General features: G+C 45.8%; 3 protein-coding genes across 18 annotated transcripts in view; all 3 read left to right on the forward strand.

Annotated features, from left to right (window-relative positions):
* The window catches only part of tbc1d15 (TBC1 domain family, member 15), an 18407-nt gene extending 8042 nt beyond the window's left edge, over positions 1–10365 (forward strand). For both annotated transcript variants that reach the window (XM_061775160.1, XM_061775161.1), the window contains exons 6-17: positions 1245–1347; positions 1427–1621; positions 6498–6638; positions 6716–6819; positions 8096–8190; positions 8259–8375; positions 8444–8544; positions 8612–8711; positions 9103–9200; positions 9288–9404; positions 9494–9580; positions 9947–10365. In XM_061775160.1, the coding sequence (XP_061631144.1) occupies positions 1245–1347; positions 1427–1621; positions 6498–6638; positions 6716–6819; positions 8096–8190; positions 8259–8375; positions 8444–8544; positions 8612–8711; positions 9103–9200; positions 9288–9404; positions 9494–9580; positions 9947–10156 (1468 nt within the window). In that variant the 3' untranslated portion in view covers positions 10157–10365. The remainder of the gene's footprint in view (positions 1–1244; positions 1348–1426; positions 1622–6497; positions 6639–6715; positions 6820–8095; positions 8191–8258; positions 8376–8443; positions 8545–8611; positions 8712–9102; positions 9201–9287; positions 9405–9493; positions 9581–9946) is intronic.
* tph2 (tryptophan hydroxylase 2 (tryptophan 5-monooxygenase)) lies at positions 10352–20670 on the forward strand. Of its 3 annotated transcripts, none has more exons than XM_061775166.1 (12): positions 10352–10491; positions 16753–16887; positions 16996–17112; positions 17778–17961; positions 18046–18146; positions 18311–18378; positions 18464–18660; positions 19029–19164; positions 19279–19405; positions 19490–19585; positions 19757–19890; positions 20129–20670. In XM_061775166.1, exons 2-12 carry the CDS (start codon positions 16774–16776, stop codon positions 20301–20303), a joined length of 1449 nt encoding a protein of 482 aa, XP_061631150.1. In that variant the 5' UTR covers positions 10352–10491; positions 16753–16773; the 3' UTR covers positions 20304–20670. The 3 variants fall into 3 exon arrangements, with proteins under 3 accessions (XP_061631150.1, XP_061631151.1, XP_061631149.1); XM_061775167.1 differs by having other exon boundaries at positions 10368–10491; positions 16750–16887; XM_061775165.1 differs by lacking the exon at positions 10352–10491 and having other exon boundaries at positions 10511–16887; positions 20129–20669.
* Positions 20671–21017: 347 nt separating this feature from the next.
* The window catches only part of rpgrip1l (RPGRIP1 like), a 44545-nt gene continuing 43062 nt past the window's right edge, over positions 21018–22500 (forward strand). For 7 of the 13 annotated variants that reach the window (XR_009788749.1, XR_009788748.1, XM_061775174.1 and 4 more), the window contains exons 1-2: positions 21019–21250; positions 21396–21479. Coding sequence is in view for 11 of the 13 variants with exons in the window: in XM_061775174.1 (XP_061631158.1) it covers positions 21404–21479 (76 nt within the window). In the remaining 2 variants the exon portion in view is untranslated. Of the gene's footprint in view, positions 21251–21395; positions 21480–22500 lie in introns of all 13 variants that reach the window. The other 6 variants (XM_061775169.1, XM_061775172.1, XM_061775170.1 and 3 more) reach the window with 3 other exon arrangements.

Here is a 22500-nt window from a genome sequence, read left to right on the forward strand (position 1 = left end):
ATGAATCATGGGCTTCCTTCCAGACAGGTGAAAATCTGCGATACTGAGACAAACTTTTTTTTTAGTTTTACACCTCCCACTTGCTTTGAAGACATTACAACTTATTGAAACACCCTGAACTTATTAAAATACACAAGTACTTTTATTGTTGTTATTATTCAAATTATTACTAAGCACCCGGTGTCACTCTGGCTTGCACAGTTTTCCAAGTAAGAGCCAAAGTGTGCTTGCTTCAAGCTCTCTGTCACTCCATGTTCAAGATGTTCAACTTCATATTGAAACTTGCCTGCAAAAACCCATAAAAACATCCTTCTATTCGTTTTTTAGTTTTTCTATTTGGGGTCGCAGGTGTGGTGGAGCTGACTGCGCGAAGGGCAGACTACAACCTGGATCGCAAGGCACATATAGACGAACGGCCGGTCACACTCACATTCGCACCTAAAGTATGATCCGCCGTATATCTTGGAACGTCACGTGTCCAAACCCGGAAAACCGGTTTGCGGACTTCCTTTGTACGCTACGCTAACAAGAATGACTAGAGGTTGATGATATGATTCATATTTTAGCCGAACTTGCTAAAATGTTGTTTTCTTTTTTATTGCTGTCTTCGGACTAAAGTTAAGGACGTGTGTCATTTATTGATAAAAATATATGTCAACGGGAACAAAGTCTAAACATGGAATATTGTCATCTTTGACTCTGTGGAGACATCTTGTGTTAAAAAAAAACACATTGTTGACGTTCAAAGTTCACACGGGGTTTTGTCACAGCCCAATTTGTCTTTCACCCGAACCGGGAGGAAGTGCTTCCACCTGTTTTGCCAAATGCGGAAGTAGGTTGGCATCCACTGGATTGAGAGTCTTCAATGAACCTGCAAGAGATCGCTGTCCTCACGGTGGACCGTGGATGATGAACACTACATGTTCATCTTGTGCATTACTGTCTTTGACCCAAAGCGTTGTTCCGCGAACTTGAACCCCCGACCTCAGAACAGTGAGGCGGATGTGCTCACCAATCGACTACCGTGCGGCCGCATTTCTAAAAAAAAATAAAATAAAAAAAAAAAGCTTAAAAATCTGTGACATAGCGTGAGGATGACACCGGCGCAACCAACACAGTATACGCACGTGATATTTTTGATTCCATTCCTCTTTTGTCACTGTTAACATTGCAACTTTGATTGCATTGAATTTTATTCATGGCGTGGCGATTGTGTGTGACGACGGTTGAATGCTTGCGATCAGGTGCGTAGAGGACGACTCTCATCTACTGATCAACTCTTCCAACAAGTTTCTGAATCAGTCCTTTGAGAACCTGGTGGACGACAACAACTTTGGCCTGGTCCACGTAAGTCTTAAAGCAGGCGCGCACATGGACACGCACGCAGGGTTCACTTGCGCACTGACACACACGCTCTGCCCGACAGAAGTTCCGCAGGGATCCGTACGTGACCACGCTGGGCCGCTTCTCCAAAGTCACCAACTACATTTGCGACGCCTTCCGGGGGACAGAGGAGCAGCACCGGCGCCCCCCGGAGGAGGTGGCCCACCTCCTGGGCGAGGTCATCCCGGTCCTGGAGATCAACCAGCAGGAGGAGCCGGGCTTTGAGGTCGTCACCAGGGTGAGACACAATTTCTTCAACTCAGCTGGTGGGGAGTAAGGCAGTACCAATACTTAAAGATATAATCTGCAATTTTCTGGCGCCCCCTACGGCTGGAATTCAGCATTACAACAAAGCGGTCCGTCGCTTCGATATGACGTAGGCCGTGTCGAGTGTAACCGTCCACGTCTCACCCTCTCGCAACCCCTCGCGGGTGAATATACCCCATGGTCGTGTATAATAGAGCTCTTGGGGTAAATAAAGCAGGCGAGAAACTGTCAATAGTTCAATATCCAGCGTACAAATGCGTTCGTTACAATACCTGTTCATGGAGAGACGCACACATTTCTGGATTCCCCCAAAACCGAGTCTAAACCAAATAATGTACATTAGAAAGTGAACATACTATTGTGTTTTTATAACAACACCTAACTATATTTACAATGTACCTGTGGATAAAAAAGCGATGCCTGCGGTCAAAATGGACGTGGGCGATATACGTACGTACGTTTGTGCCTCTCACCGACAATTCAACTCGCTTCTTCCAACTATTAAGCTATCTTTATATGGTTGAATAAAAGTAGAAAAGTATGACATACTATTTGTGCAGCATCAAACGCGCGTCCACATATCCAGTGTCTCAATGTGCCGGGGTGGGGAGGGGTTCGCGTCGGGGACATGGAAGACGTTTTTCTACCCGTCGCCCTGCTCTTCTTCCTCTTTTCCCATCTCGATCATGCTTTTCGTGTCGTGTCTGCGGCCCTGAGCTGTCCGTCACCGGCAATCGATGTCCGTAGATTCAGGAAGTCGCGGCAGTGGGCAGTGAGAAACTCTGCACGTCATGACAGGTGGTGAAGTGGCAGCAGCGTTACGACACTCAAAAGTTATAATCAAGTGGTTAAAAGTTCTCGCAAAACATTTCGCTGGGTCACTATCAAGTTAACTGACACGCGCTAAAAAAAATGAGATCACCAAAAGCAATAAAAACAGACCCGGAAGGACGAGAGGGGTGCTTGGGTCGTGACCACGTGACCGCCCACATAGCTGCTGCCAGCCAACGGCTCTTCACAAAGAGGTAGCTGTTGTTCACAAAGAGGTAGCTGTTGTTCGTTGTTTCGATTTAGTTTGCGCAGCAATTATTGTATGATTATTTTTGGTACAGAAATGCAAAATAATATTTTTAGTGAGCGTTTTACAACCGCACTCGTTTCTGTGCCGTCATTTCCTTCTACGTCATTGAGGTGCGCCAGCAACTGGGTCAGTTCGGGAATGTATACGGTAGACCCTAAACAAAAAAAAACAACAAAGAAATCACATTTTTGAAAAATGCAGCAATATTTTAGAGAAACTGACAGGCCTAATCAGCATTGTGTCATCTCCTCTAGTAGTGGCTTGGGTGAAAATTATTATTATTATTTTTTTTTAACAAAAAAAAAATGTGTGGATTCCAGATTTAAATAGACTGGTCAGGTATCTGCACTTGAGTATTCATTTTACTGACAGCCTTTGCCTTGTACTCGCTCTATTGGAAACCACGTGTACCGTATTTTCACAACCATAAGGCGCACTTAAAAGTCTCAAATTTTCTCCAAAATGGACGGGTCGCCTTATTACGCAGCGCGCCTTATGTGTGCACCGAGTTCCAAAATCTGTAAATGTTGTTGTGTGACTTTGATGAGTGCTCCGCTTGAGTGACTGGGAGCATTTCCTGCCGACACGCTGCTTATATAGAGGAAAGGCGGACGTGACTGAGGACAGCATGCGGACGTTAAAGGGGGAAGGGTGCGCGTGAAAGAGGACGCTAAAGGCGCGCCCCCAGTAGGTATATAGTGCCGGGGTGTGCATTGTGCAAAACGATATCGGTTTGGCTAAGCACCTACGATGAGACATGCTTACGAAGCACAGTTTAAACTGCAAGCTATCTGTTACGCGGAGGAACATGGGAATCGAGCAGCCGCGAGAGAATTCAAGAGCAACGAATCCACGGTTCGCAAGTGGAGGAAGCAGGAAAACGCCGGGATCATTGCTGAACAACGAGACTGACTGCGACAATGACGAGAGGGAACCCGGCATGTTTGATGGAGATCTTGCCCAGCTGTTCATTTCGGATAGAGAAGATGAGGACTTTGATGCATTCGTGGATGAGGATTGATCCAAAAATAACGTGAGTACATTGTTAAATACTTCAATAAAGTACAACCGAACTCAGTTGCCTTTTTAAAAACATACGCTAGCATGCACGCTACCGTATGTTTTAAGCTTGCGTATGTGCTACCATGCCTGCGCCCGATAATACGGTGCGCCCTATGTATGTGTTAAATACAGAAATAGACCCCGTAACTGAGACTGCGCCTTTTAATACGGTGCGCCTTATGGTAGTGAAAATACGGTACCTTCCACTCCTTATGAAAACATTTTCAGCCTCCGCGGATGACGTTGAAATGACGTAAACAGTGAAAGGGAACGTCAACGCAGTGAAGATCTTGAAATATTGAAACCTTAGGTTTTATGAGGTGAAAAAAAAAAAACGGACAGCAGTGACATGAACCACGAAGCATTAGTGGACAACAGATTTGGAGATAACCCCATGTGATGATCAAGAATGACTGGTGGCAAATACGTTGTGCTAGCTTGAAAAGCAGCACAAGCTAATCTGAAAAACATACACGCAAGGGGGGGTTTTTGTCAGTTGCATTTTTTTCTTACGTGGTTCAAAATGTTCTCAAAGCTGTGGGAATGCGTTTTGAGAGCACGGAAGTTGAGCTAACACCAGCTAGCTCGAACGTTTAACATGATTTTTTTTGTCTGGCTTTCAGTACCAGTGAAGTTAATAAAGGAGGGAAACTATTTTGTGTACAGAGAAATTGTTTTGTCGTGCCAACTTAGCAAAATGATTGTCATTGACAGTAATAATGACTTTTGCACTTTAGTACATTGTAGAGTATACTTTTGTACTTTTACTTAGGCCTGGTACACAGACAAGGATTTTTCAAATCTTCAGATTTGTTTTATCTGTGACAGACCCAACACATAGGCTTCTTTATACTCGCGCGGGCGACCACCGCGCCGATGTCGCTGCGGCTATCCGGCATGCAGTTTGCCTTTATACTCGAGCGCAGTTTTGAAAATGTACTGCAGTTCTCCTCCAAGTGGGGGGGTGCGCTACGGCTAGTATTGGCTCGGACACCACAGGGTGGAGTTTCCTCTGCATTTTTTTGGCCATTTCCGGTAGCCGTTTTTACTTTCCTTTTCGTAACAAGGAACGAAGCAACAAGAATGGCGACCCTGGACCGGTGTCTGGTGGAACAAATGGACCTAGATGACCAGATGACGTTTAATTATGCTGCAAAATCGATAAAGAATGCGGCGGTGGTATGTAGAACCAAGGGGAACGCTGAGTACGTCATCACAGCATGTGACTAAAACGGACCGTTCATGACCTCTGAGATGACCTCTGCGGCATGCTACGCGCAGCAACAATTTTTGCCAAGTGACACAGGGGTCGCGCGGGCCAATGCGTCGGTCACGTGATGCAATGCGGGTGCTGTCGGCCGTGCGAGCGCGGGAGTATAAAGAGGCCTTGAAGCGATCAAAAAATCTGCCATTTCACAATTTTGTTCGTATTGTGTGTGGTGTGCTCTCTTGTCAGAATCTTGACACAGAACAGCACGCACATAAAGATTCCATTCCGCCTCCGATCTCGAAATCTCTGGTGATCACACAAAACCGAAGAATAAGAAACCCTTCCGGATATGTGCCGATGTTTCCTGAATGTTCCCCAAGAAACCGGAGGCAGAAGCCTTATTAAATGGCGACGTCCCCGAAAAACAACTCTCTTCGGAAAATACTTCTTGCTGTCTGGGGAACCCACTGTGGTTAATTTTCTTGCACCTGTGCTTCCGAGTCGGTGGTCTCCCGGGAGGACTCCGACTTCCGTCTGGCATGGGGTGAATGAAGATTTCGAGACACTTGGCATTTGGGCTAATTCGATTTATTGAACAGGCCTTCGTGTCATAGCAGCTGCTGCATTGTCAGAACGACGAAAAAGCCCCCGAAAACCCCGGGATCTCAGTTTATCAAGGTTCTAATTCTCTGGGCGTGGAATTAGCCCCCTCCCTCGTTGCATCCGGAAAGATGCTGCTCCTCATGACCATATTTGGAATCGTACCTGCCAGCTGGTGTCTCTTTGGGTGTGTGAAATACCACTACTCGTCTGGTGTCGTCTCTCAGTCTGGTCGATCTTACCCCCGGGGGTCCTTTGTTACGATAATGCCAAACAGTCCTCTTTGAAGACCAGGACCGGTTGTAAACCCCCGACAGGTTTCTGTCAGGGGGATGCAAGACCCCCCAATCAACATATAACTGGTTAAAGGATGTTCTTTGATGTAGAAGTACAAAGAAAAGACAGTTGGTGGGAACACAGGTCTCCAAACATTTGTCCTTCCCAAAGGAACTCGGATTGTGTTACTATGAAAATATACTACACCGCTTTTCTACAAAAAGCATCGGGTAAGAGGTTTGTTTTGATTTACGGTCTTTTGCTGAGTCAGGTTGCTCCTTGATTGGCGATATCCCGTCCACGTCACGATTCTCGGCGTCACGACTCGGGAGACCTCGGCTTTACGAGCACACGTGAAGAGTTATAAAACTCTGTTTGGTACCCCAAAATCATGACAAATTCACTCTTAACACACCTTCGAATAATTTTCTTGGATCATCTTATAAGACAAAAGATTGTCTGGCTTTTGACGTCTTTGGTCAGTAAAATCGGCACAATTGTCTTTTCGTGTATAGGGAGTCTTCTTGTACACGCGTATTTTGTACTTGTGCTTAGGGGGAGTGCAAATACTTTTGCCACTTGATCAACTGCGTGTGTGTGTGTGTGTTTGTGCGATAGTGTGCACACCAGGTGGAGCTCGGGACGCGGCCGCAGGTATGGCGAAGCGCGCCCGTGTCTGCGGAGGTGTGGAATGGACATCAGGACCAGAACGGGCGCTTGATGCACATCAGTAGGCTCAAAGAGTCCATCTTCAGGGGGGCAAGTTGCGCTCTCGGCTTGTGATTGCGGTTCTGCTTTTGGTTGTGGTTGTCATGCGCCATGCTGCCTCCCTGCAGGGTTTGTGTCATGCGGTGAGGAAAGAAGCCTGGAAGTTTCTTTTGGGGTACTTTCCCTGGAGCAGCACGTTGGACCAGAGGAAAAGTCTGCAGAGAAGCAAAACGTACGACTCTCATTGTAATGGCCACGCGTCCCTTTTCTATAGCGCTTGCTTCTCGCTTTAGGGTGTGCAGGAGTCTGTTCCAGCAGACTTTGGGCCAGAGGTGGGGTACACCTAAGGACAATTTCGAGTGATGCGGCTGAACCCCAATGAAGTGTCATGCAGAGTACAGGGTTCGGCAACCATTATTATTTTTTATTTTTCGCGGCGATTCAAAATTGGAATGGCGGGTCGTTATTTTACAGCATCACTGATATAACAGCCAATCAAAAATGCACGTGAACTTTCACACGCAATAAAATAACTTTTGTGATTTTAAGCTGAAGCGAGACACAGGCGACTGCCACATCGCTGGCAAGTCGTACAAATACAACATATACAGTATACGTGTTTTGTTTTACGACAATACTTAACTATACGTATGATTTCATATGTACCCGTGGATGAGATCGTGAAGCGTGCAGTCTCTGTTGCTAAAATCCGCGTGAGTGTTGAATGAAGCATGCCGGCTGGGTACAGTCAGCCAATGGAGCGAGGCAGACTCTCAAAATGTCCACTCTCTCCAATTTTTGGGAGCCCGCTTCCTCGATTTGTGACCTTGAAATAAAGGAGTCAAAGTAATACAGTACAATATGCATACAATATGTGGCGCCTCAAAACTCGTTACAGGGTCAGTTTCGTGTGTTGAGTCGCCAAGTGTCTTTTGATTGGCTCATTCCGATTGGGTTCGGCCGCGTTTGTGGCAATCCTAAGAAGCAATAAGGCAAGCAAGCATACTAGCAAAAAATGCTTGTAATAATAATGCATTCAACATTTTTCAAGGCACTCGAAGACGCTTTAGAATTGCACACATTATTCATGGACTCGTCAGTCACACCTGGTGGTGGTAAGTTACACGTGTAGCCACAGCTGAAGCGAGCGTGGCTGCCATTCTGCGACCACCACCAAACATCCAACCACATTGGTTCAGAGGCAATGCGGGTTAAGTGTCTTTCCCTGGGACGCAACAACAACATGCGCTCGGGCGGTTGGAGGGCGTACTCCTGACCTCTCAACACGTCGCACCGCTTGTTTGTCTGTATGTGCGCTGGCTGCGCTTGGCTGGAAAGCAGGCCAGGGTGTGCCCCGTCTCACCTTGGAAGTCGGCAGGATTTGGCTCCAGCTCACCTCCGACCCTAATGAGGCTGAAGTGCCATCTGAAAATGGACTTGGGAAGAAAGATCACTGGGGATTTTTTGGAGCGTGTCACTGATGCAAAACTGTGGACTGGTCACCGCAGGGACGAATATTTCCGCATGAAGTTGCAGTGGAAGTCGGTGAGCGAGGAGCAGGAGAGAAGGAATTCGCGACTTCGAGACTACAGGAGTCTGATCGGTGAGGAACGGGCTAAACTCTCCGCCGCGAGCGTTAGCATCACGGCCCATCTCCGCTGCCGTTTACAGAGAAGGACGTCAACCGGACAGACAGAAGCAATCGGTTCTACGAGGGGATGGACAACCCGGGTCTGGTCCTCCTGCACGACATCCTCTTGACTTACTGCATGTACGACTTCGACCTGGGTGAGCCCACATCTCGTTTCCGTGCCATCGTCAGCATGTGCGCTGACCGTGCGCGCACCTGTGTACAGGATACGTGCAGGGCATGAGCGACCTGCTGTCGCCAATCGTCTTTGTCATGGAGAACGAGGTGGATGCTTTCTGGTGTTTTGTCTCCTTCATGGACCACATGGTGAGTTCTCAGCCAGTGTCCGAGCACAACTTGAACAGGTTCTGAGTGGCGTTGGCGTCCCTTGTAGCACCAGAACTTTGAGGAGCAGATGCAGGGGATGAAGACTCAGCTTATCCAGCTTAGTACTCTGCTCAGGCTGCTGGATCCATCCTTCTGCAACTATCTCGGTATGTAGGGATTTTTATATGGTGGACCAAGATCGTTCCCTCGATAGTGATTCCGGAGTAGAGAATGATTCGTTCGGAATCCTTCATCATTCCAGACTCCCGAATCACGACAACGGCACTTTTCCATCGTGGACTCGGCAGTCAAATGAAAAATCATTTTGGAACACTACTCGGGTGCCGTGAAAAATATTTTCATGAATTTGAGTGGTGCCAAAAATTCCACTATCGCAGAAACTCGAATATCATTTTTCTGTATCGGCGTAATGCATCATGGGATATATAGATTTTTCTCGTGACCGTCTGCTCTTCAGTACTTTTCAGGACGCATTATGGGATACATTGAGGGCACTTTATAGGGCAGAACCTTTGAACTGTCCCATTCTGCCCACAGAATCTCAGGATTCTGGTTATCTTTATTTCTGCTTCCGCTGGCTGCTCATCCACTTCAAGAGAGAGTTCTCCTTCCATGACGTCCTCAGGCTGTGGGAGGTCAGTGCACGATCAGCACCGGGACCAGGACCAAGACTATTGAACTAGAACTCTGTGTTTGTCCGTGCGTGCGTCCGTGGTCATCAGGTGATGTGGACCGGCCTGCCCTGTCAGAACTTCCATCTTCTGCTCTGCTGCGCCATCTTGGACTCTGAGAAGAGCAAAATAATGGAGGAGAGGTTTGGCTTCAATGAGATCCTCAAAGTAAACTAGCGCCTCGTTTTGTTAGTTAGTTTGTTTGTTTGGAGGTCTTTCTGGTGAGCGTGTTTGTGCATATGTTGTGGTTTGGGCAGCACGTGAACGAGCTCTCCATGAAGCTGGATGTTGAAGAAATCCTTCAGAAGGCAGAAAGCATCTGGCTGCAGATCAGCAAGTGTCAGGTAGCACTCAACATCACAACATGAAAAGGAAAAGTGTCAACATTTTGTTTTACTGATGATTGACATGGAAAAATGTTTTACTAAGTGAAATGAAATTCTGAAGCACGTGAAAATTCAATGTGCAGAATTTCTTTGAGCTCAATTTAATAACTAATCAGTCTGATACTGTGGCGGATCCTCTGTTCGCGAACAAAGTCATCCAAGAACTATTGCCTCGGTCGACGCCCTAACGTTTTGATTCGTGAACCTCGGCCCAACTATCGTATAACCTCCGGCAACAAGTTACGTATTCGGAATGTGATATCACTCACATACTGTATGTATGACATCGACGTGTACGTGTACATGTGATGTGTGTGTCCTCAGGGCCTGCCTCAGTCTGTGGTCAAGATAATGGCGTTGGACTCAGAATCTCGCGGTAGCTGCGACTTAAGCGGGCGCCCAGAGACGCCCGCGGTGTCGTCGTCATCCGCGGTGGGAGTGTTGCATCGAGAGGAACGCGCCTGCGCCAACTCCAACGGACACTTGAGAGCCATGGACTGTCAGCATCTCAGCGAAGTTGCCTTCATGTCGTAGCCAAGATTCTTATTTTTCTACCACGTGCACGATTGTCCTCTGTGACGCTGGACAGGAAGTAGCCAGGACCAGTTTCTGAAGGAAAAGACGTTTTTGTTTTGTTTTGTTTGTTTTTTTAGCACGCGGGTCGTCATCGTCGTATTCACAGCAGATGTAAACATACAATATATCTTTGACTGGTTTGACGCATAAAAAAACCTTTTCTTCTCCTTTTTTGTGCTTGAACATTTTTTTTCATTATTTTTCATGATGATCTACACATTTCTGCTTCAGGTGACTGTAACAGTGCGCCCTTGTGATATCCAGTCAACAAGATCAACCTTTACTGAGCCAAGGTACCTACATCCCATTAAAAAAAAAAAAAAAAAAAAAAAAACACACACCACCAAACAAAAATAGTTACTAAAATATGAATCATATTGTCTGAACTTACTCATAAATAGTTTAGTTCTGTTATGAATGGCAACAAATGGATACACAAGCAGAGTGAATGTCAACAATTGAGATGAAAATGAAGTTGGGTAATTTCCCGTGGCCCACCTTTGGATCTGTCACGACGCAGGGCGCCATGTCTCAACTTGGTCGAATGCGATCCTGAGCCCGTGTGACAATGTCAAAGTGTCCTTAAGCAAGATACTGAACAATCTCACCGGCCAAGAAAGATTGGTTTTGAATTGATCTAACCGCCTTCTCAGCCAAGGGACTTAACTCGCCATAGTGGACCTCATCAGAGCAAGAATCAGCCATCAGAAACAACCACCACTTAGCAGAAGTAGAGGCAGACAGACCAGTGTTGGCAGTGCTCTCCAGTGCCAATATACCTACATGGAACCTCACGACACAAAAAAGCAAAGCAGTGACATCCTCAAAGAAGGGCATTACATGACATTGCAGTTCTACCAGCAGACATGGGGAGATGCACTGCGATCCTCAACACCACGGACTACAAGAAAACAGAGTTTAAAGAGTCATTGATTGACTGATACAGAGAGAAAGATATCGATTACCACGTGCAATGTATTAAGGCAGACACACAGGCTTATTAAAAGCTCATACAACAAGGCGCCTTTGGAACGCGAATCCTGACGAGTCTCAGATTTTTCTGTAACAGGACAATTCTTTGTGCTGTCTTGGGTAAATGTTTGGCCAACGAGCAAATCTTGACACCAGGCGGTTTGGGCATAGCGATCAGTTCATTTATGCAGCACACAGACTTTTACAAGCGCCCAGGAGGTCCACTCCCATTCTTGGAAGCGCGAGGACAATCAAAACAATTAGGAGAGTCGCTTAAAAGGAACTGTAACTGCTGTAAACATGTTTTCGTACAGACGCGCAACCAGGTCAGAATGACCCCTCTCGACTGTGGGTTCACGTTCATTCTACCATACTGCATATTACCCCCAAACTAAACGTTTCGTGTTTCCTCTGTCCCAATATGAGTAAATGGTAGGCGTTGACAACATGATGGTTTTGTTAAATTGAATTCTGATAATCATAGCAAAGCAAATGTATGTATGTAGCACATTGCATACGCAAGGTAACTCAATGTGCTTTACATGATTCAAATCATTTTTGAAAAAAACAGCTTATAAACATTTCAAACAAAGAGAAAAGTAGTACAATTAAAGCAGCGTACAGTGGAAGAAATCTCATTTCAAAGTGGAAATGCTCTAAAAAGCATGAGGAAACCTGGACTTCAAAACGTGACGTCACTTCTGTTGGCAACGTATTCCATTTGTGTGCAGCATAATAGCTATGCTGCTTTACCATGTTTGCTTTGGATTTTTCTGTGCTCCACAATTTGACCTGAGTCTGTAGATCTCCGAGCCCTACTAGGTTTATACCCATTAGCATTTCTTGCATGTATTCGGGACCTAAAGCATTTTGGAATTTATAGACCAGTAGCAGAACTTTAAAATCTATTCTAAAGCTGACTGGGAGCCAGTGTAGAGACTTTAAAATTGGAGTAATATTCTCTGACCTATTCTGGTCAGAACCCCAGCTGCAGCTGTTTAATGCTCTTTTGGGGGAGTCCAGTCAGAAGACCATTACAAAAGTCAAGTCTACTGGAGATAAAAGCATGGATGAGCTTCTCCTCATCTGCTTGGCACATGCAAGCCTTCGCTCTGGATATGTTCTTCAGATGGTAGAAGGCAGTTTTATAAATTGATTTGCTATGACTTGAAAGTCAGGTCGGAATCTTTCAGTACACCAAGGTTTCGGACTTGGTCTTTGTTTTTTTGAAGAGAGTGACTCCAGGTATTTACTAACAGCAATCCTCTTTGCCAGAAACAGTTATCTCAGTTTTGTTGTGGTTTAATTGAAGAAAGTTTCAAAACCATTGAAGGACTGTTCCATTTAGTCCTACCCACGTTTCCAAACTGTTCAGCAGTGTATTATGATCTGCCATACTGAGATCCAACAAGACCAGAGTTGACACCTTTCCCGAGTCAGTATTGAACCTAATGTCATTTAGCACTTTGATAAGAGCAGATTCTGTACTGTGATGAGTTTGGAAACCTGATAGTCCATTTAAGTTCAAGAAATTGCTGAGTTGATGAAACATTACTTTCTCAACAATCTTGGCTATAAAAGGGAGATTTGAGATGGGTCTATAGATTCCTAACAATGGAAGCGGCCAGCGTTCCATTTTTTAGAAGAGACTTATTGGCAGCTACTTTAAGAGCTTTAGGAAACCTGCCTGACTGAAGTTTTAGCTGCTGAACCGTTTTCTCTACAGCAAGGGTGTAAAACTCATTTTTGTAGTGGGCCACATCGTAGGTATGATTTACCTCTGAGGGCCGTTATGGCTGAACTCGGTCCAGCTGGGCGAGTACCGATACCTGCTGTCGGCATCGGGCCGATACCGGCCACATTTCAAGGTAGAGGGTACTTGCGAAGGCTGCCGATACCAGCCGCAGACACTTAAGGCAAAAAAATAAAATTATTATTATTAGATATTTTTGAAAAATCTGACATAAAGTCCTACTCAGCAGTAGTTGGCACGACACTGCGACCTTTGACACATCAGTGAATCATTATGTGGGTCAGAAAGAAAGATCTGCACAATTATATCTCATTGTGTGAATTGAAATAAAAGTACTAGTCGTATTGGTATCGGTGAGTACTTGGGAGTGAATACTTGTTCTGGTATCAGTCCGAAAACAAGTGGCATTGAACATCCTCACTATGAACCCATACAAATGTATGATCCCCAAATATTATTGCATAGTTACAACAAATTAACAGATAACTAGTTTTGAACTCAGAAGTCAGTAAAATATAATTTATACATTTTCAGTAATACTTTTTTCAATTTATTTTGAAGGGGGATTGGTTGAAAAAAAAAAAAAATGCTTGCAATATCTCACTCTGCAGTTTTGATATTTAGCAAGAGACGTGAAGTCATGAAATGATGCGGCGGGCCGGATCTGGCCCCCGGGCCATGAATTTGAACCTGTGCTCTACAGTTTTTTGGTCAATTGTATCAAATTCTGACATGGTAACAATAGTTTTTCAGATTTAGTATAATTTTGATCATTTTGCTGATTTGTGCTGACGTTTAACCCGATGGATTGTATTTTTTCACCAAAATAAGCCAATTCATTGCATTTATCTGCTGTTAGAAGTTCTGGAGCGATCTGATTTGGGGTGTGGGAATTGTGAGCTTGTCAACCACAGCAAACAGAGTGCGGGTATTATTGAAGTTCTTACTGATGATTTCAGAAAAGGGTTGCTGTCAAGCCCTGACTAACTCTTGGTTCAAATTACACCTCAAGATGTTCCTCGTTTTAGTAGGAGCGACAGCATTCGTGACATTTGAGATTTTCAAGGTGAAATTCTCCAAAAGTTCATAAACTGTCTCAGCATTTACAGTTTGTGGCACAGCAATGGTCTCTATAAACTTGGTGGCGGTGCTCTCATTTATGTACCCTTTCTGAATAGACATAGAGGTCGTCTGAACCTTTGGGAAAATCTGTAATTCAAAGAATACACAAAAATGGTCAGAAATAGCCATATCCTTAATGTCAACTAATTTCAACATCCTTAGAGATGACCAGGTCTAAGATGTGACCTTGAGTCTGGGTTGGACTCTTACGTCGAGAGAGGTCAAATATGTCCAGTATAGCAGAGTTCATATTTATTTGTCCTTGTTAAATGAATGTACCGGCATTACCAGATAACTAGCAGTGACCTGATATTGAAAAGAGCTAGTCTCGCAGAGAAAGCTGGAGACCATGGTTTGATAGATTCACATTTTATCCTCACAAAGTTTGTAGTTCTACCTTTTTTGGGCCATATTTCTGTGCCCATCTTTCTGCCCCTTGTAATTACAGGGATGACAAATGCCTGATCTCCATAGGGGTCTGACTTATTCTGGAAAAGACCCCACACATATCAGTCAGATTTGGAGTTAAGATTCTTCATGAGTGAAAGAGGACGTTTGTTTCAGGCGAGGGGGGATGGGAGGAAGATCTTTGCCTGGTGTGCGTTCAATTCCAATATTGACAATAGCCTTTCTCCTGTCCGTCACACCGAGCAGAGCATTTAGGCTAGTAGAGAGTGAGTTTTGCGTTGGGGTTTGCTCCAATGGGGCAGGGAGGAGTGTGGGAGATTCCAAGTGCTGTCTCATCTCATTCCTCATTCGTTCCTCTGATTGTTTGGGTGATGGTGCTGTCTCCATCTGCGCCTCGTGTCACCATATCTCTTGTTCCTCCGATTGTTTGGGAACAAGTGGAGACTCCTCCTGCACTTTTTGTCCTTCAGCCGCTTCAACAAGGCCAATGTTTTCCTTTCTTGCCGCTGAATGACGTACACAGTAAAAAATATTGGCAGCCAATAACTTAACCCCTTGTCTATTTAGACAGAAACCGTCTGCCATGTAGAGATTTCCGCGCTCCAAAAAAAAAAACGCAGAAATTGGCAACGAAGCTCACGGATAGCGCCGTACACACTTCTTTGACCCACTTATTGAATTGACCGAGCCTACTAAAATGTTCATCTCCAAATCGGACCATTGGTAGAAGTCCACTTATGAAAACTTCAGCATCTACACATTATCCGTCCTCGGTTTTAGATGTTTCGGCTTTGCTCCCAGTAAATTCCAGGGAGAACTGCTGGGTGATCCATTACCGTTTCCACAGTCCACATCAGTCCTCTTTGTGGAGCTAAGTGGCTGTCTGTTAGCACGCTTCTGCTCATCATTTTGAGACATCGGTAGAGTGGTTTCATTCCCTGACTGTCCATTTACATCCGCATACACTTCAAGACGGTGGATTTTCGTTTCCAGGACCGCCATCTTCTGTAGCAGTTTGTGATAGTCTTCAGTGGAAAAGGGAGGCATCTTGTTGCTAATAGCGGACTTGTGCTAATTAGCAGGCCACGCTCACGTAATGGTAAGGGGGTATCAAAAGGTATTGGAATATGGCAGCAAGTGACTGTATCTACCAAAAAAGTCCAGTCCCACAGGTTTAAAAATATCCAGGAGTCGCTGCTTGCAAGAAAAATGTAAACGGCGGCGACGCGAGCAGAAAAGCGTCTGCACTGTATGAGAGTGTCTGCAAAAAAAAGGGTATGTCCGGGTGGGTAGCGCGCAGGTGGGGCCTTATTGTACATGGGGGGCCTTCTTAGATCGTGATGGGTTGGTGACTTGGCACGTCAAATGCCGGTGAAACCCTGGGGTAGGCGACATCCCCGCTGGAACTGGCTCCTTGCTTGACCGCGCCCTTCAGATTGATGCTATCTGAGCGACAGCTGGCACGTCCTGGGACGGACGCTATCTCACCCGCAGGGTCCCTTCCTATCGCTAGTGTAGTGTACCTGATGCTACCCTGGTTTGTTGTGCTTTGAAATCATCGGTGGTTGTAAATAACAAAAGCTATGTCTAACTGAAACCTCTTATTACATGTGACGTGACTGTGCATAACTGCCGAACATTTAGCATCAGGATGCTCGGTGCCGAACGCCGGCTGTCGGATGTGCGATGTTGAACGCAGGCCGCTATCGGCGCATCAGCTCATAAGGCGGCAGCGGCGCATCTGAGAGGCGCCGCTTTCATTTCCTGACTGACAGGAAATTGTCGCAGACCGGCAGGTGCTTGCCGTCCTTATCAGCTGACGTGTTGGCCGGGCTTTTTGTGCTTCTCAGCACACACACATACACAAAGCTGGAAAAGCAAATGTCCTTCAAACAAGGATGACAAACTACAAATCGACATCCACAGATTGACAGACATGTCATTACATTATATAACGGTATCAAAATCATCAGATCGCTATTGCTATACATTATAACAACATCATTGGATGATCACAATGGATTATAACATGCAAATATGTATGATCATTTTGGAATGGCGTAATAGATCTAACGATGTGGATAACAACCAATGATAGCAGTGATTTGTAGAATGTGACGGGAGGACTGGGAGATCAAACTCCGCCCCCCCACATGGCCCGCCTATTTAAGCATCGCGCTGGGTGGCGCGTCGCGGTCGAGGACTTGCGGTCGACGGAGCGTTCAGACTGGAGCGCTCGTGGTACTCGTACACTCACTGGTTCCCCATGGCGTCCTCTCACGTGATGGACAACCAGCAGGAGGTGCCGCCCCCGCCCGCCATGCAGCCCGCCATGATGATGTTCTCCAGCAAGTACTGGAGCCGTCGTGGACTCTCCTTCGACTCTGCCATGTTGGACCGGCGCCCGCCGCTACGCCACACCGGTGGACAGATGGTGACCTTTATCCTCCTCATCTTCAAATTGGTCAAAACATCTGCTGACATTCAAAATATGTTTGCTCACGTTGACATTTCTTGAGTGTGCGTGTGTGTGTGTATCCAGTCACGTCGCCCGTCCTTCAGTCCCATCAGCGAGACTGCCGGCGGGCTAAGTCAGGCGGTGGTGTTTTCACTGAAGAACGAGGTGGGCTGTCTCGTCCGAGCGCTACGACTGTTCCAGGTGAGACTTCCTGGCAGGGTGGGAGAAAGTATGAGGAAGTCCCAAGTCTTAACCATAAACTTTCAAACAAGTCCCAAGTGATCCAGAAAGCCATGTGGAGTCCCCACTAAATTCCAAGCAAGTCAAGTCAAGACTTGGGTGAAGCAAGTCTTAAGTCATACAGTCTTGCTACGTCTCAATCCTGTGCGTACTTCTCAATGAAGCGCAAAACTGACACGAAGCTCAGTTCACGTTTGACCAGCTGTCGCTCAGCTAAACTGTCAAGTTAGCGTAGCTTCACTGTTTTGGTGGGTTTTATAGTGATGGATGAAGTTAAACCTGGTAGTTGTCTCTTACAAATCTTGTATGTTGCCATTCTTTTTTTTCCCGGATTGCTTGAAAAACATCATCCTTTGACCCAGAGGTAAAATGAATACGGTTTTCTTTCCAAAACGTGAAAAAAGGCACATCATGTTGAGAATGGAGATTTTCAAATGTTATCGGGCAAGACTGGTCAAGTGCTGTCGTTTAAGTCAAAGTCGAGTGGAGTCTTTCATAAATTTCATCTAAAGTCCCAGGTCCTAAAATTGGCGACTTAAGCGTAACTGGAGTCATGTCATGTGAGCGGAGCCCCGCCACCTCTACTTCCTGCTGCTCCGGGTCAGCTGACGTGTCCCTTTTCACAGGAGAAGCGTGTCAACCTAAACCACATCGAGTCGCGCGCGTCCAAGCGCGTGGCCAACGAGGTAGAGATCTTTGCCGACTGCAGCTGCTGCAAGAAGGACTTCAACGAGCTTCTGGAGGTCCTGAAAGATCACGTCAACATCCTGTCCTTCAACACGCCCGCCCACGTCTGGGCCACGCAGGCCGGTCGGCGCTCCTTATATACACGCTCGTCTTATCGTCATCGAATTGTGACTTCACAGAGCAAAATTGTGCGTTTGTGTGGTGCAGATGAGGAAGAAGTTCCGTGGTTTCCCCTGAAGATCTCCGAACTGGATCAGTGTTCTCACAGAGTGTTGATGTATGGAACCGAGTTGGATGCTGACCACCCGGTACATTGTGTGTGTGTGTGTGGGTGTGCGCGTGCGTACAGTGAAAGTCTGGCGATTTTGGCACTCTTGTCAGACTACCTGAACACGAGCTGTAAGGATGAATGTGGATTCGAGCAGGCTTGTAGACTTGAAGCTTTTTTTGTTTTGTTTTTTTTGCTCCTCAGGGCTTCAAAGACGAACTTTACCGCCAGCGCCGCAAGTACTTTGTGGAGGTGGCCATGAAGTACAAGTTGTAAGCGTTCGTCTTCCTTATCCACTACGGAGCCTCTCACGCGGGTCTCTTTTATTTCCGCTCACTTGTGGCACGTTGTTTGTAGCGGTCAGCCCATCCCGCGCATAGAGTACACACAGGAGGAGGTCCGCACGTGGGGCGTGGTCTTCAGGGAGCTCAACAAGCTGTACCCCACTCACGCCTGCAGAGAGTACCTGAAGAACCTGCCCCTGCTCAGCCAGCACTGCGGTTATCGACACGACAACATTCCTCAGCTCGAGGACGTCTCGCACTTCCTCAGAGGTCGTGCGGTCCTCTCCCCCACAGTCACCCCGAGTCACTTCACCCCCAGTCACCACACCCCAGTCGTGTCACCCCCAATCACTTCATCTCCAGTCATCACACCCTAGTTGTGTCACCCCTCAGGCACTTCACCTCCAGTCATGTCACCCCCAGTTGTGCCGCCCAAGTTGTGTCGCCCCCTACCCACCCCCCCCACCCCCTCCCCCAGTCACTTCACCCCCAGTCACATTAATCCCAGTTGTGTCAACAGTGGCTCCCACTCACATCATGTCATGTTGTAGCGACTTCCTGATTGACTCCATGTTCACTTACCATCTGACAGACAGTTGCTTTCAAATTAAAAGTCGGCCCCGTTTGCTGTGTTCCAGAGAGGTCGGGTTTCACCGTGCGACCGGTCGCAGGTTACTTGTCACCCCGTGACTTCCTGGCCGGCTTGGCCTACCGAGTCTTCAACTGTACACAATATATCCGCCACAGCACCGACCCGCTCTACACGCCTGAACCGTGAGCTGGCCCACTCCACACCGTACCTCAAACACTTTACAAAAACTGAACCATTTCAGGATTGTGAACGACTGGAGGACACTGAGTGTTTCTGTGAACTGCGCTGTGTTTCAGGGACACGTGTCACGAACTCCTGGGTCACGTCCCTTTGCTGGCTGATCCAAAGTTTGCTCAGTTTTCTCAGGAGATCGGTCTGGCATCTCTGGGAGCTTCTGATGACGATGTGCAGAAACTAGCCACAGTGAGTACTGTGGACGCGGTGCAGCGGTCCACAGTCTTCTCTTGTGTCTCTGTGGTGACCCATGTGTGCGTGTGTTGTTGCCAGTGTTACTTCTTCACGGTTGAGTTTGGCCTCTGCAAACAAGAGGGTCAGTTGAGAGCCTATGGTGCTGGTTTGCTGTCATCCATTGGAGAACTCAGGGTAATGCGGACACACACACACACAAGAAAAAAAAAAGATCAGACTAATGGCTCAAAACGTACCAATGACCTTTGAGCCCTCTTGTTTGAGCTTTGATTACAAATGAATGTTTCCTTCTGAGAAGACAACAATGGGCGTGGCCTAGCCTCTCTTTGTTTTTTTTCACCCCAGCATGCGTTGTCTGAGCAGGCCTGTGTGAGGCCCTTTGACCCCAAGACCACGTGCAAGCAAGAATGTCTCATCACCACATTCCAAGAAGTTTACTTTGTCTCGGACAGCTTTGACGAGGCCAAGCAGAAGATGCGGTAAACTCACCTATTACTTATTATTATACACACTTATTATTTACCACCGCTGTACAAATGTGTAATACTACATATATATTACTAAGGAGTACTACATATACTTATAGTACAATAGTGGTCCAAGGATGGACCTCAGCAGGCCACCATGCCTTCCAGTCGTAAATTGACATGTTCACATTCACTGAATGAATTAACATGCAAATGAGCAAGACAAGCGCACTCTCGCGTTGCTTTTCAGAGAGTTCGCCAAGACCATCAAGCGTCCGTTCTCTGTGTACTACAACCCCTACACGCAGAGCGTGGACCTCCTCAAAGACACGCGCAGTATTGAGGATGTGGTCCAGGATCTCCGCAGCGACCTGACCACCGTGTGCGACGCTCTCGGCAAGATGAACACCTACATGGGCATCTGACCGCCACCACGTGCACCTCAAGAGCAATTCCCCAGAATAGAATAAAACAGGTCTTTATTGTCATTGTTGCGGAAGACCAAAAGATATTTACGATATTGTACACCAAACGATATACATCAGCAAAGTCTATATAGAGGGAGGTGCTTAGTGTCAAGGGTAACCACAACAACCCCATACTAGATTTCATATTTCATCTCATGAAGAACGTGTAAGAAGGCACTGAAATAAATGTCACCATCACAAAAACGCTTTTGTTCTTCATTGTCTTCCTAACAGCAAGAACATTCTAGAACAGGGCTTGTCAAAGCATGATTTGGGCGCCACATATGCGGGGGTGGGGAGCACTCGCATTTACATTATCAAGAGTCCTCCTGGATCCTGTAATATTTGTTGAATTTGTTTAGCTTTTTACCCTAAAGTGTTTTAATCAAAACGTATTTATTCATAAAAAAATCATTATTCTCCAATCATTTGTTAATTAATTTCTTGGAAATAAATAACTAAAAAAAGAAGCAATTATACATATACATTTCCCAATGTTTTATTTTGTTCAACCGAAATGTAATGATGTGGCTCATGGTTGCAAGTGTACTAGTGTAATAATGGATCAAAAACAAAAAAACGAGTGTGGACAATAGAAAGCAGTTAACACTGACAAAGGAGTAATGAAGGCAATGACCAATGGGTGGCAGCAGTGAGCAGGCAGCTCTTCCAGGTCTCTTAAGAAGAACTCGACGAAGAAGAGCAGGAGGCGAATGAAAATTGATAAAACTGACAACGCTCTTCATTGAACACACAAAGCCTTCAAACACTTGGGCTACATTGTTGTTTCGTTTTCTTGTTTTAAATATACCTGTATATTTCCAACATGGATGATATGTGTGTTCGTTAATCGGACACTGTTAAAGAGGGAGCTGGCTGCTAGTTGGCTAATGCCAACGTTGGAGGTTTGATATTCGCCACACTTTTTTTCTTCCCATTTACGTTTAACCACGTCTCAATTTGTTCCTCATAAATTTAACATTGAGCGTGTATCTATGTAAATATTGTTCTTAATGACAAGAGTGAAACTGTTGTATGACTTGTTTTCAGCGTGAAAGATGTCTTTTCTACTTGATGACACGGCAGCACACGAACCTGTCAAAGACATCAGTAACCCTATCAGAATTGCACAAGGTCTGTGTTTATATCGATATATATTTAATATGTAGATGCAGTCCCCTTCAAAAGAACGGCAAGGTCAATTCCTTTGTTTTTGTTGTATACCTTAGACTTTTGGATTTCAGATCAAAAGATGAATATGAGACCAAAGTTTAGAATTTCAGCTTTTATTTCATGGTATTTTCATCTCGATGTGTTCAACAACTCAGGACAGAGCAGCTTTTGTTTGAAGCCACCCACTTTTCGCGTGAGCAGAAGTATTGGAACGTGACTGAGTTGCTCAAGTGTTGCCTTTTACATTGATTGCTTAAACATTACAAAGGGCATGTTTTTGGCTTTGGGTTTCACCTGTGAAAACTGCATTTGAAACATGAAGACCAGAGAGTTGTCTAGAGGAGAAAAGCAAACCATTTTGAAGCTGAGAGAACAGGGAAAATTCATCAGAACTATTGCACAGACATTGGGCATAGCCAGTAAACAATATGGAATGTCCTGAAAAAGAGAGAAACTACTGGTGTACGAAGCAACAGACATCGTACAGGTCGGCAAAGGGTATGGACAGCAGTTGATGACAGAAACATCGTGAGAGCTGCGAAGAAACACCCAAAGACAACAGTCAGCGGCATCACTGCCAACCTCCCCAGGGCAGGGGTGAAGGTATCGCAAGCCACTGTTCCAAGAAGACTTTCAGAGAAGAAATATACAGGCCGTACCACGAGATGCAAACCGCTCATCGCCAAAAAGAATCGGAAGGCCAGATTGGATTTTGCAAAGAAGTACAGTGTATATATATATATATATGTGTGTGTGTGTATATGTATATATATATATATATATATATATATATGTGTGTGTATATGTATATATATATGTATATGTAGGGTTAGGCTACCTTACCCTCTCGTCCACTGGGGTGAACCCCAACGTACAGGCGCTGTGCCAGGGGGCAATAAGTATAACCACACCTGCTCGGCGCCTCTCACCGTGGGCAACTCCAGAGTGGAAAAGAGAGTCCAACCCCTCTCAAGAGGACTGG

Source organism: Phyllopteryx taeniolatus, chromosome 5 (assembly GCF_024500385.1).
Source record: "Phyllopteryx taeniolatus isolate TA_2022b chromosome 5, UOR_Ptae_1.2, whole genome shotgun sequence".
In the NCBI taxonomy this organism is placed as follows: Eukaryota; Metazoa; Chordata; class Actinopteri; order Syngnathiformes; family Syngnathidae; genus Phyllopteryx; species Phyllopteryx taeniolatus.

Bases quoted from the DNA above. Each gene is read 5' to 3' on its own strand.
- tph2 (XM_061775165.1), top strand. From the start codon at position 16,720: ATGGCGTCCTCTCACGTGATGGACAACCAGCAGGAGGTGCCGCCCCCG. The intron at 18,661-19,028 runs GTCGTGCGGTCC...GCTGTGTTCCAG, and splicing joins CGTCTCGCACTTCCTCAGAG to AGAGGTCGGGTTTCACCGTG. The intron at 19,891-20,128 runs GTAAACTCACCT...GTTGCTTTTCAG, and splicing joins GAGGCCAAGCAGAAGATGCG to AGAGTTCGCCAAGACCATCA.